At 44.1% G+C, this 17904-nt stretch overlaps 1 protein-coding gene across 1 annotated transcript in view; it reads left to right on the top strand.

Moving 5' to 3' along the window:
* LOC137899303 (discs large homolog 1-like protein) overlaps positions 1–17904 on the top strand; it is a 46584-nt gene that overhangs the window by 22396 nt on the left and 6284 nt on the right. Inside the window, exons 7-16 of the mRNA XM_068743326.1 lie at positions 3753–3806; positions 5124–5174; positions 5951–6075; positions 6147–6316; positions 6495–6631; positions 7177–7321; positions 9137–9269; positions 10726–10882; positions 11110–11212; positions 16711–16825. Of these exons, the coding sequence (XP_068599427.1) occupies positions 3753–3806; positions 5124–5174; positions 5951–6075; positions 6147–6316; positions 6495–6631; positions 7177–7321; positions 9137–9269; positions 10726–10882; positions 11110–11212; positions 16711–16825 (1190 nt within the window). The remainder of the gene's footprint in view (positions 1–3752; positions 3807–5123; positions 5175–5950; positions 6076–6146; positions 6317–6494; positions 6632–7176; positions 7322–9136; positions 9270–10725; positions 10883–11109; positions 11213–16710; positions 16826–17904) is intronic.

Raw genomic sequence — 17904 nt, 5'->3', positions numbered from 1 at the left:
TAATTTTATATACAATCTGTCATTTTGTTTCACTGTTGATGAACCAGTGCCAGTATGACACTCCATCCACCAAGGAGGTCATCATTTCACTCCTTTCTGATTATTTGTTCTTTGTTTGTTTGGCAATAGTACACGAAAGTCACTGAATGGGGTTATGAATTGACTTTTTTAGGTATAGTATATTTTATTAACTTTTCTTAGATACTTTCTTTTGTTGCAGATTAAAATGCATTTGCCCCCAACAAACAAACTTGAGAACACAAACAGTGAGTCGCTTTCTTACAAGGATGTAGGCCACACACAGACACACACACACTCGGCAGGCATTTCATCCATTGTATTCCAGTTTACCTCCCTCGCCTTGTGATGCTTTAAGAAGGAGATAAAGGTTGATGGAAGGACTGCTCTCCTCCAATCACAGCCCTCTGTTCGTTGTGGACATGGAAACACGCACAGACTGAGCGTCGCATTACCGTCCCTGGCTGCCTATCGATTTGTCATGCCTGGATGCTGTCATGTGCGGGAGTCCCATAATTGGCTAGTCCAGGAAAGAGGGCAAGAGAGGCAGAGTTGGTAAGAGAGGGGGAGAGGGACAGACACAGACACTGGAAGAGGGAGGTAGCACAGACAGATGAGAGAGGCTGAGAAAGAGAGTTGTGCGTAGCGATCCGGCCTAATATCAAATTCAGATTTTACTATTTTTACTATTTTACTATTTCAAAAAGGAAAATGTTTTTGCTTTTGGATGGACATGAATCTGAAAACAAAAGAGCATCAACTGTCGAGGTCTAATATGGGCAGTCCTTTTTTTTTGTTGGCTCTATTTTCCTTCTGGAATTTATGAATGGAACTACATTATCTCCACGGCGACAAACAATCTAGATTCAAACCCAGAAGGCTCAACAGCAAAGATGGATAAAGTGTGAAGCTGAATCATGGCACGAGAAGGACGAACCTTAAATAAGAGCAAGACTTGAAGGAAGTTCATTCTGCCTATGAGTCCTGCCTCTGCTTCTGCTTCTGCTTCTTCTTCATCTTCTTCTTCTTCGGATCGCATCTCTTACATTACTACTGTCCCTGTAACCTGAAGGAGTGGTGGGACGATCACTGCATCCCTGATGGAGACAAGCCTGGAAGACGGGGATCACATCGAGGACTAAAGGTTGCTTGCCTGGACTCTGATTGGTACGGGAGAAGAAATGGAAATAAATAAAGGAATTGATTCGTTTTCTGATATTGCAGTGATCAACATTTACTGAGAGATGCATACATAGCAGAGAAAGAGAGAGAGAAGGAGGGAAGGCAGCAATACCAGCTAACAAGAAGGGAGATATGTGGTTCTGGAGTTCTGGAGACGCCTGACCTACATTATTCAGACAGAAGCAAATCTGGAGAGCGACTCTCTTTTGTCATCTTAAAAGATGACGATGTGGTGAGAGCGGCGTTGAAAGCTAAAGAAGATCTCTTTGGGACTATTCGTATATCTCTGCATCTATGACCACTTACTTCCACGGCCATGAGTTCTGCTGTAGCCCCAAGAAACCCAGCAGTGGCTCCGCTAAGGGCAAATCTGGCAAAGGGAAGACCAAGTCAGGAAAAAGCCACTCTCACTCAAAGAAAAAACGGAATCTATTACAAATACAGCATGCACCCAATCACCAGCTTCCCCCTTCCCCCCTGCACTCACCAAATCACAACCCCCATGCCCCGAGACATAGCTGCCATCCGCCAAAGCATCTGCTTCCTTCTCCTTCCCCTAGCTATTACCACATAGCGCCGCCGACTCCAAGCCATCATCGAGCACCACCATCTCCAACTTACCAACAGCCTCCACTGTCGCCAAATCGCCTGCTGTACTCGCCGAGCCGCCACCAGCTGCATCTTTCCCCGAGCCGCCACCAGCTGCATCTTTCCCCGAGCCACCACCAGCTGCATCTTTCCCCGAGCCACCACCAGCTGCATCTTTCCCCGAGCCACCACCAGCTGCAACTTTCCCCGAGCCACCACCAGCTGCAACTTTCCCCGAGCCACCACCAGCTGCATCTTTCCCCGAGCCGCCACCAGCTACAACTTTCACCAAGTCATCATCAGCTGCACCTGTCACCAAGTCAGCTGCAGCATCACTGCCAAAACCATCAGCAGTGCCACCCACAGGTGATGCCGACACACCTGCTTTCCTCGCAGTCCATCCATCAAATCTACCAGCAGCAGCAGCAGCAGGTGCAGCTCCGTTCGCCCAGTCAACAGTCATTTCAGCAGTGCCAACACCAATATCCTCCTCCTCTTCCTCACGCCTCCCAGTCCCTATCCATCCACCCTTTCCACTCGACACAGCTCCCGCTGTGTTCAGGCCTGGGGGGATATGGATGGAGCACGTTGCCGAGCAGCCTGGCTACAAGGGCCACTAGAGGAAAGTGCTCCAACCTGAAGGACAGTCTGAAGAGGAGTCCCACTAGGAGCAAGGCCGGGAGCCAGCCGTGGCCCAATGACACGTACATCTGGACGTCACACTCGCCCCGACGTTTGCCACTGATGCACCCCTTTCCACACACGCATGTGCAGGTAGGTTTGATGGGTGGAGAGTAGAGGAATATATACACGTCTTCATGACGACCATGACCATGCAGTTCACTGATACAAACACACACAGATGCATCTGTCAGCGTGAACCCCCCCCCCCCCCCCCCGCCCACCCCCTTCCATTATGGCTTTCCCCACCATTCATTTTGATTGATTTCCACTCATCCTCTGGGTTTTCATGGTGTGTTTATCTCGGCACTGTACGGTTCCTGTTGTTGTGTAGCAGCCTTAACTCCTCCCACAAATATCTATAATCCTCCTCTGCTCCCCCCCCCCCCCATCCACTCTCTGCCTGTTCCCATGTGGGATCAAGCATCCTGTCGGCTTGACTGGCAGACAGTATGTGGTGGAAAGAGAGGCGTAGGGGGGGAGATGCATTTGTGTGAGACGATAAAGCTGTTTAAAGGGGGGATGACAGACAGAGGTGGAGATTCACGTAGCAGGCTAGATGCTGTTTTTGCTCTGTTGCAAATCTGGAGAGCGACTCTCGGCGTAACATCTGGGTGGACTGTCTGCTTAGTTTAGCTGGTTTGATGCGTGTGTTTTTGTTTTTTTTTTACTAATGAAGAACTGCTGCACCTTCAGATGAACACACCTGAACTGGTTTGCTCTTTGCTGGTTTGTCGGGAGATGATTCGACCTGTGGCTGCTGGACCGGCGAGCTCTAAATACGTTTTGGGAAAAACTAAAGGAAAGTGAAAGGAGAGGGCAAAAGGGGCGAGGTTATGAAATTGGGACTGATGCTGCAAAGAGAGGAGGACACCGTGCGGCGTGATCTCCAGTTTAATGTCTGCGAGGAGGAAGGAAGAAGAGCGCTTGTCTTCTTCAGCTCTGACACTGGCTTTGCTTTGCTGGACTGAAACCGACCATAATGAGACTGAAATCAAGTAGAATAGAAGCTTTGGAGTAATTAATAACCTTGAGTGACTATATGTTAGTGTAGTGCGTTAGCATTGTCTCATATAAGGGCTGTGCAGCATGTCATGTGGCGTTTGCTGTCGCTCTGTGGTGCTGACCTGTAGCAGATGTAGTCAACATGCTGCACAAAAACGCCAGACGAGTAAGTCGGCCTCGCACCCAGCGCCATCAGCAGTATACTGTGTGTCCATGGTTCCTCTGGGACGGCCCTCAACTTTAAAGGGGTTAAATCCGTGTGCTCTTCTGTCCTGCAGGCCAACCCCCCTCCTGTGGTGGTCAACACCGACAGCGCGGACACCCCCCCATATGTGAGTACCGGCTCTGAAATGTTGTCAGCAGTGGAAAGCGTGAAATCTCATTGGCTAATGTAGGTTTTCAGTCAAGATTTTCAAGACGTTTTGGAGTTCCTATTAAAAATTCTCAATAAATGCAAAATGCACCCCCCACCAGGGCTGGATTTTGATAGAAGGCTCAGTCCAGAATTAGATGGATCCAGATGTCGTTACTGGTAGCCAGCTGCCACAGCGAACAAGTGTCTGTTGTTGTTAGATAAATGTATTATGTAATTACTGTGGAATTACTCCCTGCTGTCTTACACACACACACACACACACACATAGCTTTATGCATTCATATCATGTAGATATAATTGCTCATTTATTCTCTGTAAATATAAGATAAATTGTTAATTAAGAATTTTTAATCAGATATTAAAGTGGACATAATCTTTAGAGCTGCATTCATTTTCTTGCTTTGCATCATCGTAGTGACGGATGACGGAGCTTTGTTAAACAGGAAACATCACAACCGATTGGGCACTTAATCTTTTCTGAAGCTTGATTGTCCTGATTTTATTGCAGAATAGTAAATTGTTGTGGCCTCTGACCGTCTGCCTGATATATGCAGAGTATGGCAGGTGATGGGAGACATACTGCACATGGCTGATTGGAGATTGTGCCCCATGTTTGAAATGACAGGAATTCAAAATCTAAACTAATCTGACTGCAGATTACAGCCAAGGGGATTACATTGACCATTGGGATGCTACTTGATTTCTGTGTGTGTCTCTTCCTAAAGTAGACAGACAGAAATATAACAGTCTGCAGCTCGATTTAGATTTATCCGTTTGCTCATTCGGTCCCGACTGAGCAGTTTGATTGGCTCACGGGCATGTTCTTAACGATGACATCAGAAGTACATCATCATTAAGTACGTATTACTGCTTTAATCTCTGGGATTCATGCGTCATTCATAAAAGATGAAATCTTTTTGCTGTAATTCTGATATTTGTGGCCGTTCATGATGAGTGAGATGACGATCAGATAATTATCATCATCGGAACGTGTCCCAATTAAAAAATTGTAATGTCTGTATGTCCCAATTTGGAACTTGGTGAAGGACATTTAGTTAAGAATCGTATTTAATCCAAACTGGAATCACATTGTTTGTTTCCAGCTCTTAAAAAGTGAAGACTTTCTGCATTTAGAATGCATGTGTTGTAGAAACAGGATGTAGTTTCATTCATAATCTGGCACATCAGAAACTTTGCAGTACTGTTCACAGGACTGTTTTAGAGTTGGGCATGGAAACCTGAACTGTCTCACGTCGCCTTTTCCCTCCAACAGGCCAATGGAACAGAAGCAGACTATGAGTATGAGGAAATTGCGCTTGAACGGGTAAAATCTAACACAGCAATGCACGACAGATTACACACAGTGTAAATGTACATGGTGACGGTACCTCCATCACGCCTCTTCTCCTTATACTCCTGTCTGAAATCACGCTGATCAAGAGCAGAGATTATTGTCTCCTTTTAAAATGACGTTCCTTCGCTCTGTCCCACCATCGGTCCGGCTCTGATGACCCGGTTCCCTCCTCTCTATCCTCATCCATCCTTCCTCTTTCTTTTTCATGACCCCCCCCCCCCCCTCCCCCCATTATATCTCTTGCCCGAGGCTCTATTTCTAACCATCTCTCCTTCTCTCTCTGTCTTTTACTCTATTCTCCTGTGACCTGGTTCTGTCGGCTTGACGGGATGTGCTTTAAAGACGCTGTGGACTACATACAAACAGACTGGCAGAAACGACAAAAGCTTTAAAACTAGCGATAAAGCATGACAGAAATAAAGAGTAATAATGACCCTCATCAGGTTATGTGTTCACCGAAACAGGAAGTCTATTGCTATAATTTTGTAGACAGTGTTTATCATTTATTTTTTTAGGATGAATTGACTTTGTAAGAAGTGAAAATTGGGCCAATAAATGAATTATAATATATAGTATTTAGACTTTGTGATGAGGGTTACTGGCTCTAATAATTACTTGCTTTGTGGGTAAATGGCCTTTATTGTATTAATTTAGTATAATTATCTGAGCAAGCTCGGAAGTGTGATGTATATCCTATTTTTTGACATTGTGTGTGTGTGTGTGTGTGTGTGTGTGTGTGTGTGTAGGGTAACTCTGGTCTGGGGTTCAGCATCGCAGGAGGGACTGATAACCCTCACATCGGAGAAGACCCATCTATCTTCATCACCAAGATTATACCAGGAGGGGCCGCAGCCCAGAATGGACGACTCAGGTACACACACACGCACACGCACACACACACGCGCCGGATTTGTCCATATAAATTATTTTTGCGATGTGCAGGGTGAATGACTGCATCGTGAGGGTAAACGATGCAGACGTCCGGGAGGTGACCCACAGCGGGGCCGTGGAGGCGCTGAAGGAAGCAGGAGGTCTGGTCAGACTATGCATACGACGCAGGAGGAGCCTCACCGAGAAAATCATGGACCTCAAGCTGGTCAAAGGGCCCAAAGGTGAGAAAACACACTGCAAAATAAAACTATAGGTATCCTGTATTTAAAATCAATGAAATAATTAAAATATTGAGTCTTGATTTCATTTCTCTGTGGATCAATCATCTGCATCAATTTCCAGAAATGATAGAAGGGCTCAGCTCTGCAGAAGTCAAATAAAACCTCCCTGTTCTCTCAGGTTTGGGCTTCAGTATCGCAGGAGGAGTTGGAAACCAACATGTCCCGGGCGACAACGGCATATACGTGACTAAAATCATCGAGGGAGGGGCTTCTCACAAAGACGGACGGCTACAAATAGGGGACAAAGTTGTCGCTGTAAGAAACGCAACACTTTGCACTCCTAATTTTTAAATTAAAATCCACCATAGAAGAAAGTAATATGAATGAATTCAGGTGTTTATTAGCTTCATAGGTAAAATGATCCAATCAATAATCCCATCCAGAAATTCAAACAATAAATCCCCGAAGGGTATAGACATAATGAATATCTTCACCAAATATTAATTCATTTGCCTGGGAATGGATGTTTGTCCGAGCAACATTTGATTATATTTGGAGGTGGGTACGCTTTCCAGGCCTTCAGCATTAAATACACCTCAAAGAGACGGTCTGTGAAGGCATCACCAGCTCTTCCATTCTAGCCCTTGCATCAGGAAGCGCTGCTCCTGTCGCCTAGCAACAGCCCATCATTTGTTGGATAATCTTTAGTCATAGTTGAAGTCATTGTCGGAAAACATATGTCACAGACGTAGTAGTTGTAGCAGTTGTAGTCCTACAGCCAGTGGAAATAAAAGTAGTACATATTAGTATTAGTATTACTGAGTAAAAGTAACAATGTCGACGTTTCCTTGTCTGTCCAGGTGAATGCTACCTCTTTGGACGAGGTATCTCATGAGGAGGCAGTTGCCGCCCTGAAATCGACTCCTGATGTGGTTTACCTCCGTGTGGCCAAACACACGTCGCTTTTTATCAACGACAACTTCCCTCCACCCGATGTCACTAATTGTGAGTACACACACACACACACCAGAGGTTGTGCTACAGTTTTCTCCTGGCTCATATCTCAGATTATCCGAAGCATCACAATAGTATATATATATATATATATATATATATATTATGGCATGCCGTTCAGGAACTTATTATATATATATATCAAAAGTGCTGGAATATATATATGAAAAGTCTGAGAATATGGACCAAACTATGAAAAGTCTGAGAATATGGACCGAACTCTGGAATATATATATGAAAAGTCTGAGAATATGGACCGAACTCTGGAATATATATATGAAAAGTCTGAGAATATGGACCGAACTCTGGAATATATATTTTGATATATATATTCGGATATTTTCATATATATATTCAGAATTTTTCATATATATATTCAGACATTTTCATATATATATTCAGACTTTTTCATATATATATTCAGACATTTTCATATATATTCAGACATTTTCATATATATATTCAGACATTTTCATATATATATTCAGACCTTTTTCGGTGCACGGGAATATATATATGAAAGCCGCGGTGACAAGTCACGTGATGGGGTCGAGGCTGCCTGCCCCGGAACATGCATAGCGCCGTATAAAGCCAGAACGGCGCTATGCATGTTCCGGGGCAGGCAGCCTCGACCCCGTCACGTGACCTGTCAAGTGCCGTAGGCAGCCTCGACCCCGTCACGTGACCTGTCAAGTGCCGTATCTGGCCAGAACAGTTTGGCCAGCGAGGGGGCGTGACGAACAGCTGTCGGCACGCCAGCCATCATGTGACTTGTCGCGCGTCAGGCGGACACCCACAGCATGCATTACATTACAAATACAGTCAAACATCCTGTCTAAGAGGAGCGTTTCAAAAAAGCCCCTGCGGATTTGTTTCAGGGCGTTCATTATCTCCTCACTGAGGATTGCCGGCACTAGATTTCGAGCTGACTCCATTTATGACACGAGATCGATCCGGCTCCCCGACCGGGAACCGAACAGGGGCAACGGGGGTGTGAGCGCGGAACCCTAACCACTACGCCGCGGCTTTCATATATATCTCCCCGTGCACCGAAAAAGGTCTGAATATATATATGAAAATGTCTGAATATATATATGAAAATGTCTGAATATATATATGAAAAAGTCTGAATATATATATGAAAATGTCTGAATATATATATGAAAGAGTCTGAATATATATATGAAAATATCCGAATATATATATCAAAATATATATTCCAGAGTTCGGTCCATATTCTCAGACTTTTCATATATATATTCCAGAGTTCGGTCCATATTCTCAGACTTTTCATAGTTCGGTCCATATTCTCAGACTTTTCATATATATATTCCAGAGTTCGGTCCATATTCTCAGACTTTTCATATATATATTCCAGCACTTTTGATATATATATATAATAAGTTCCTGAACGGCATGCCATAATATATATATAAAGGCCTATTTATGTGACTCAGTAGTATTATATTCTATATAAAGCAAATTAAATGCTGATTATATGATATTACATTACATTATCAGATAGCATCGACCAGACAGTCCTGAATGTGTTATGCAACAATAACCACTGATAATCAGACCAGAGTCATTTTGGCCCATCGGATTACAACATGTTGCCTTTCCAGATGAGCAGATTACCAGACACCAGGTCGTTTCTCCTCACTCTGACATGTTAAAAGAACAGGACATATCAACGGTTCTGACTCGTGAACAAAGCTCCGGTACGAGCTGTGAGAAAGCCGTAAGTGGAAGGATGGCAAAGATGGGACAGTGGGATAAAATGCAAAACTATTTTTGTCTCTACAGCATACTCACCGCATCAAGACAACCACGTAAAGTCCTACATGAGCAGCAGCCAGTCTGTAAGCCCCGCCCCATTGACCACACCCAGATACTCACCGCTGCCTCGGGCCATGACTGTAGAGGACGACGTTCCCAGGTAAGAGAATATTACACTCGACATAAACATCAAACACTGTCGTATTTTTAGGAGTGCTGAGTTCACTGCATGAATAGTGTACTTTACTAGTAAATAGAATGAATGCAAAACAAGCTGTAAATGTTCTGAGGCCATCCTATCTTCGTTCTGATCTTTTCATTCATTGATTGTCCCACGTCACACGTCACACTGTGGGGGTCTTAAAGCGGTCCACGACCACAGATTGGGAAACAGTCCGAGAGAGTCCAAAAACACACTGAGTGACCTCTGTGTGTGAATGTGTCTGAGCGTGTGTGAGTTTGACAGGAAAAGACAGATGGCTGTTTAAAATTTGGTCTTGTGTGGAAGATCAGCTCTCTCTCTATCACACACACACACACACACACATGCATGCAGATACACTCTGTGATGCGCCACTATCGTTAATCCATTATAATGGATGAATTACAGCCTATCACAGCCCTCGTCACTCAACCGATGTCACCGTGGTTACCAGAATATTACTCATTACGTCATAACCCTTTGGACCAATCAGAGTGCTTTGGCTATGATAAATCTGATAAGCCTCATACGGGCTGCAGAATGGTCATGTTGACGTCTGGCCCTCTTTTCTTTCTCCGTTTAAGTATCTCTCCTTTTTATCATCTGTTCCATCTCTTTCGCTGACTGATTAGTTTCTCATGCAAATGGTGGATTATAAATGTTGTCCACTGCATTTGTGAAATTGTGGCATCTATTTTCTCTTTCAGCGGGCACTTTCTTGTGAATGATGCAATTGACGTTAATTGAAGATGCACCAATTTCCCATCTCTCAGTTGCAGATTCTGAAACTCAACTTTATTTATGCAGGGCTTTTCAGGCAACACAGAGAGCTTCACAGACTGAGGGTATAGATAAACAAGCACAAAGAAAAATAATGTAAATAAAAATGGATTTAATACGAACTTGTGTATCCACCATCAAATCCTTATAGTCCACCTGGGTAGTGTTCTCAGGTTAGAAAATGACCAGATCGGGTATTCATCTTTGAATCTATCTAATGATGGTTATTTTCAGGCAAACTTCTTCATCAGGATGATCAATAATGAGACAAACCTGCATCAAACCATGTGTCATCATTAGAAGTCAGAAGTGCACGCAGTAACCGAGAGGCAAAAAGACTAATGGCTCAATGCTGACACCTACTGGTCATTGTCATGAACTAAAATAACTTTAAATACCTCTTCCTCCCACAAAGTCTATGCCATTGCAGTATTTTAAAATATTTTATTTTTGTGCATAAAATCCAAACTAATAAATACTGACTACTACTGCCACTCATCCTTTCTGCCTCTTGATCAGGTTTTATGACTGAATTTGAAAGTCAAAACACAGCAGTTTATTCAAACCTACTGACCAGATGTCATCCTACGTGATTATATCATCTTTTATATTTTGCAAACTATGGTTATTCCAGGGAGGCCAGGCGGGTGGCGCTCCAGAGAGGGTCCACGGGTCTTGGTTTTAACATAGTTGGAGGGGAGGATGGAGAAGGCATATTCATCTCCTTCGTTCTTGCTGGAGGTCCAGCTGATCTCTGTGGGGAGCTTCGGAAGGGAGACCGCATTCTGTCGGTAAGCGAGACGGTTCACACCGATAAAAAGTACAGTCGACTACTTTGTAGGTAAATAATAGATCCTCAGCTTTGTGGATTCTTTTTCATATCTCATCATAATAACTGTCAGTGGCAGACTCAACAATCCAATGATCATGATTGAAAGACACATTTCACTGAAGTGGCGTCGCCACTCGTCACTAATAATGTGCACGTGTGTGTGTGTGTGTGTGTGTGTGTGCGCAGGTGAATGGCGTTGACCTTTCCAGTGCAACACATGAGCAAGCAGCCGCTGCTCTGAAGAAGGCAGGACAGACTGTTACCATAGTAGCACAGTACAGACCTGAGGGTGAGTACTGCAGTACAACACGGAATCATCATGTGTCCCATGTACAGATGAATCCTTGAAGTACGTCCCAGCTGGATTCTCTGGCATTCCGATTCAGGCCCATCAGTGAGGCTGAGAGTTGAAACCAGACAGAGACTCTAGATTATTCTTCTCTAACTTCTCCTTCTTCCTGTCTACTGCCTTCTCCTCGATATCTCACATAGTCACCATGCTGGAATTTGGTCAGCATTCTGTGCGTGTTTGTATGTGTGTCCATCTGAGGTCTAAGTTTGCCTGTTCCCGTGGCGATGACGGGCGGTAACCAGCAGTGCTCCCTCTGTTTCACACGCACACTTCTTGCCAATGAAAATGGAGCTTGCCATGACCTCCAACCAGGAGAGGAAAACTGCCTCTCTTGCTGTGTGTGACCGCCTCCTCCTGTTATTTATATTAAATTCGGCGGCCCGTGTGGCTAAACACAGAACACCTTGCATAGGTATTTATATGTGTGTGTGTGTGTGTGTGTGTGTGTGTGCGCGTGCGTGTGGGTGTGTGGGTGCTTGGGTGCTTGGGCACGGACATGCTGATTTAATAAGCTGATTCAGCAGATATAGATCCGTGTTTATTTCAAGTGCAGCAGATGGAGTGTGCTTCTCCGTGCAAAGTCTTCATGCTGCATTAACACTCCCGATGTTCCTCAATGCGGTTAAAGCCGTTTGAAGCTAATTATGGAAGTCAGACACGATGCTCCAAAATGTGTTGTGCTGTGTGATTTCACATGGAATCATGAGACAATCATGGCTATTTAAATGCAGGCTTCAAAAGAAAAAGAAAATCCCCCTCTGAGAGATTTATTTGCAAAGATGGGAAATATAATGACATGATTTGAGTTTCTTGCAAAATACCCGAAATGTAATATTTGAGGTTACACATTCTCAGTTTTATTGCATTGAGTTTGACTGAACAAAAATAGATTCATGCGGAATGAGTGAAGCATGTCTCCTCCCACGACACAGCGCCCTGTTGTGGGAGTGGCAATGCCTGCAGGTTGACAGCAGCATTAGTCACTGGGATCACACACGTACTGTAATGTACGCACGCACGCACAGAGGCGGCGTCTGTTAGCAGGAATGCTGAGGTGACGGAGAGGATTAGCTCCACTTGTGTGTGTCGTGGAAGATTAACTCTGAGACACCCAATTTGTGAGAGCCAGAGAAGGAAATGCTTTCTTCAATTCCTGCATTTAAATGTACATTTTTACATTATTATATTGAAGTTTCTGTATTAATATGAGAGTTCTCTTTCCTGATCTCACTTTCCTCTCATCTCCTCTGCAAGCTGATCAGTTAATCAATACTAAAATGGATTACTTTACTCTATTCAATCAAATAGATGAGACTCTTGCATCGCTGCTATTTTTAGAGCCGGCGCCTGATATTGATTCTTGTACATTTGTACAACAGACTTGGCAGAATTATTTTTTTTTGAAAGCTGATCAGTCAAAGTAAAAGCAAGGAGGACATTTCATAAAAGGATGGGTGGACTGTCCTGCAGTCTAAAACACACAGCCTCTAAATAATTGAAAGTTAAGCGTAACACTCACAGTGCCTCGAAAGTCGCACATAATGAAACTTTAATCATGCCTTTAGATGAATTTGATTTCCGTAACAGGGGAATTATTTGGACCAGAATGAATTAATTGGAATTAAAGTCACAATTTAGTTTTTTTCCCCTCATTAAACTGCTTCAATCAACATGTGTTCTTTTTTTCTGCCTCTAAATATATTATTTCAATGCTTTTCACCATCACCGACGTGTCCACCTGGGGAAGCAGGTAACGCCCTCGCGCTACCAATGGCCTTTAACTGTAATAAAAGAATTATAAAGTTGTTACGTTCAAACAGTTACAGCACGAATCCAGAAATAAATCTTCAATCAGGAAGTTATATTGGGGAGGAGTGTATACACATTTATGTACTCTCATCAGTTATTCATGCTACTTGCATGCAAGGAATTTATACCGGTAATTAGGGGAATAAAAAAGGGAACTATTGGTGCAGTGCACAACTCATAGATGAGACCTGATCACCTCCAGAGGTTTTCTGCTGGATACCACTGATACTGCCCAAAGCGAGGTGTTTGCCAGCTGCTGAATAGAGCAACAATGCTCCTCTAGGGAGGAGAGGAGAGGAGAGCCATCCGTCTCTGTCATCACCCTCCCCCCTATATCTCCCCTTTCTCCTCCTCCTCCTCTCTTCTACCACATCTCTGACTCTCCACTCTGCCCTGTTTTCCTCATCCATTTCTGCCGCTCTTTCTCCGTGTTGCTGTTCATCTGACGGTGCTACATTGAGGTGATGTGTGTTGACGGAGGCGGTGAGATGCTGATGATGTGAAACTTCATATCTGGTGATTTCAATGTGGGCGACCGTATCGGTGCCTGGGAATCTGGTGTCCGGACAAAGACACATGGATGGAGGATAGGATAAGATAGCTGTTGCTTTAGTGTTAGCATAACACGAATGCTTAAATTATAATCTCAAGCAAAAGGTCTCTAAAGAGTGAAACAGATGTAGGAAATGGTAAAAAGAGAAAAAAGAATGAGTCAACGATGGAAAATGGAGCTGCAGAGAGAATAAGAGACAGATGGAGACACAGACAGATGCAATTCATGCAGAGAAGAATGAGTTGATTTCCTTATGCTCCGTGAAGGATGCTATTAGCCTCACTTTAATTCTTTTTTTTTAGTCTCTGTTTCCAAAACAAATGGAAAATCAATTTAAGAGACATGAACGCCATTTGAGCTTCCGGGAAACCAGCATTAGGTGCTTGTTAAAGATTTGCTGTGAGTCTGTGCTGTGATGCGTGGACCGATTCCCTGGGCCAAAGTAGGGCAGGAGAGCCTGGCATCAACTCGGCTTCTTGCATGACTGACCTGAGGAAACTGTGCGTGTGTGTGTCTCCGCCCTACGGCAAGCTGCTGTCAAGGAGGGGGAGGAGCAAGTGAGCGCACCAGTGATGGAGAGAGAGAGGAGGAGAGGAGTGTCGTAGAGGGAGAGTTAGCATCTGTTGTTCTTGTGGCAGCTGAGCATCACTGGACTGATTTCACGCACATCCTTTCTGCCACACACTGCTGCATACCTACACACTTTGTTTTAATATAGATTTATATCTATTTGCTTTTTCTCTCTCTTTTACACAAACATCTACTCTCTCTCTCTCTTGCTGTTGCTATTTTTTCTTCTCATTCACATCCTGAGACTTGCTGTGTGGACGCTGAGCCGCCAGTTCTCCTGCAGCATGTGAGTACAGCTAACGGCGGAGTTGGTAGAGACAGACCTGACACGACTTGCTTGTTAACGATCCCCGGCTCTAATTGCGTCGCCGGCGTCACTTTTTTGCAGATCTCATTTCATCCCGTTGCACTTTCAGCCGTTAGTTCAGGGAGTGACTCGGGGGTGGGGGTTATGCTGAAAGATGTTGGGACTGGGAGCAGAGAGTCGGTGATGCCGCATTAACACCTTGTCCTTGCTCTCACTTCCAGCACTGTTGCATTCGTTTTCTTATGGATGTATCATTGGGTTTTAGTCTTAAATCTGAACCAAATCCTCCGAAGAGCCAGCAAACATGAAGGTCTCGGTCTTTATTCTGTAGCTCACAACGCCTTTGTCTGCTTTGTCTCAGCGCTGCCCATCTTTGATATAGCTGTATTCTTTATCTGATGTCAGTTTGCAGCATCACTCATCTGTTTCCTCTCTGTCTCTCCCCCTGTCCATCCTTCATCCTCCCTCCCCATCTGTCTCGCCTCCGCTTGCTCCTCCTAATACTGCACTGAGGTGATGTGTGTGGACAGATTCCAAAGTTCACACAAGCACGTGGAGATTTCTGACATGCCGAAGCAGCTGAAATTAAGGTGTTAATCCATCAAACTGTGACAGATTAGAGCTGAGATTGACAAAGCCAGACGGAGGTCAGCAGGGAAAATGTTGAAGGTTAAAGCAAGAAATAAAATTTTCATTTTTATCCTTTTATTTTTGAAATATTGGAGCCAGTCTCTGCTTTAATGCATCTCCTCATAAACAAATTAATCATAGCTTTTTCTGCCCCCCCACTGAATCTCATTGTGGCATCTCAAAACAGCAGCTGCAGAATGAAAGCATCAGAGATGGTGTTACTCAGATGTGCATGGCTTTCAGCCGGTTTAGCACCATTTAGCTGTTTGTGTCTGTGATGTGAGCTTCAGTACATCCGGTTAATGAGCGCTTTGGGGGAAATCAGACCTGAGATGTCGGGATCGTGGGCTGGTGTTTTACATCACTCTCAGGTAAATAAGGAAATGAAGGGGGGGGGGGGGGGGAGTCAAGGGATGCTGTGGATTCCAGAAATGTGTGTATCTATTTGTGTGTGACTGTGTGTACCTCGAGTATAATTGAATTACTCAGGGTTAATTAGATTCTGTAGTCCACAGTAATGGTTCAGATACACACACTCACAGGGACATCCTTCAGCGGGGCTTGTTCAGGCTTATTGCCAGCGGCGTTGTCATCCAAACCTTGGTTGAGAGGTTTCTGGGTTTGGGGAAGCTGTGTGGTGTTAAGAAGACACAATGACAGTTAGTCAGGATTTATTACATGCATATCCGCTCTGCAGCAGTCCACTGGATGAGAGTATAAATGTATTTTTCTGCAAGAAGGACAACGTTATCTTAAAATACACAAGTGAGAACCATGTGCTTTTTTTTCATTTCCATAACTTATGTCCATTTATAATTAAAGGGGCACTGTGGCATTTTTACGGCGACTAGACAAAGACAGGGTCACAAACTGGAGGGTTATTCAGCATGTAGGAGGATGCTAAACCACAGGGTCACCATGCTGTATGAGTGTATGAGCAAATCATTGCAACTTGCATTGATGGCCTTCTGGTTGCCCCCCTCACAATTTAGTGTTTGTCATTCAAGTGAGGAGCGGCTGCAGCTGCTCCTGGTAATTTGACTGAAAGTGGCATTTTTTGCAAATCATTGGATTTTTGTGAATGCATTTGAATTTGCACAGAATACAGGATTAACGTTGCTGTGTTTCTGCTTGTCCCGTGGGGTTTCCTGATTTGTGATTTCCGGTAGGGTAGCTGCATTCGATCCATTGAGCAAATCTGGAACTGAAGGAAGGAACAAAATCACCATGAAAATGTTATAATGTGATGTTTTGGATCAGTCCATGGGCAGGTACAGATCACATCCTGTCAGGAATACCTGTCGATGCTCACCGCTACGTGTCCGGAGTACCGGTAGTTCTGTGGAATGGAAACTTTGCTTGTTGGACATATGGTGCATAAACCTGTCTGATTTCAATCCTCTACACACACCGGCATGTAGTTTCTGAACTTCAAAAACAGAACTTCGGCGATTGTAATATCAAGTAAAAATATCTGCACAGGTATTTCAATATTCGATGCAAACATGACTTTTGAAACCATTCACCTGAAGGCTGTTGACAATGTGTGTGTGTGTGTTCCTGCAGAATACAGCCGCTTCGAGGCGAAAATCCATGACCTAAGGGAACAGATGATGACCAGCAGCATCAGCTCCAGCTCCACGTCACTCCGCTCCACGCAGAAACGCACACTTTACGTCAGGTAACACACACACACACACGCACACACACACGCCGGCACAGAGGTGACTGATTGCTGAATGCCCTTCGGTGTGACAGAGCTATTCTAAGCTCTTATCGCAGCTGTCGTCTCTGCACTCTGTGTGTGAGATGAGATTGCATCGAAAATCGCAATTAGCTTGTCTGGCACACACTGTTGATGCACAAACGCATCCATCGCTTGTTGTCTCTCCAGATATCCACGTGTCATTCCTGTTCTTGCCTATTCTGGAGGTTCACTATTTGCATCTCCCTCCTGCAGAGCGCAGGAGCTGTGTCAGTCCTGAACCCGCCCACGCCGTTCAGATCCTTTCTGCACGAGAATCACAGCACTTAACGTATCGATAAAACATTAGGCAGCCGGGACCTGATGAGTTACTGGAGGATCAATACTTTGGAGAGCAAAGGAAGATAAAAGCAGCTCTAATGGTTGCACTTATCATTAAGTCCACTCTTTATGCTTTGAGGAGACAAGCAGGCCATTTTTAGGTTGTGCAAGTTCGAAACAAATATCAGCCCTGTTTAGGAGGATGATCAATTCGATCTCTACAATCCCCATTAATGTTCCTCTATGGCTGTGATGTCATTTACTTCTTCTGTGAATTTTAAATCGTGTTGTTTTCAAATTTGCATTACGCATGTGTTGGCAAATATAAGTGGTTGATGAGGAAACACAAACAGGTGATGCGAGGAGGAGGAGGCGATCGGAAATAGGTTGAAACAATTACAGTCACGCTGGAGGAGGGACAGAACAGATGATAAGGAAACAAAGCAGGAATTGTAAAGCAACGGACTCCCATGTTTATACGGCAGCCCATAAAGGACAAAGGCTATATTCAGGAATTTCAGTGGCCAGCGTTTGAGATGTGGTCGGTCGGTCACAGACATGTGATTCATAGATAGAGAATGTTGAAGTCAGCGCACACACTCACACACACACACTGCTTTGTAAAACCTCCCTTTGTATATGCACAATAAAACAAATTATTCTGCTGTGAGATGCAGCTGTAATAGAAAAAATATCAAAATTACAGATGCAATCACCCTCGTTAAATTTATAAG

The sequence above is a fragment of the Brachionichthys hirsutus genome, chromosome 9 (genome assembly GCF_040956055.1).
Source record: "Brachionichthys hirsutus isolate HB-005 chromosome 9, CSIRO-AGI_Bhir_v1, whole genome shotgun sequence".
Taxonomy (NCBI): domain Eukaryota; kingdom Metazoa; phylum Chordata; class Actinopteri; order Lophiiformes; family Brachionichthyidae; genus Brachionichthys; species Brachionichthys hirsutus.
Note: the sequence above shows the minus strand (reverse complement) of the source record. Positions and strands in the feature narration are given on the sequence as shown.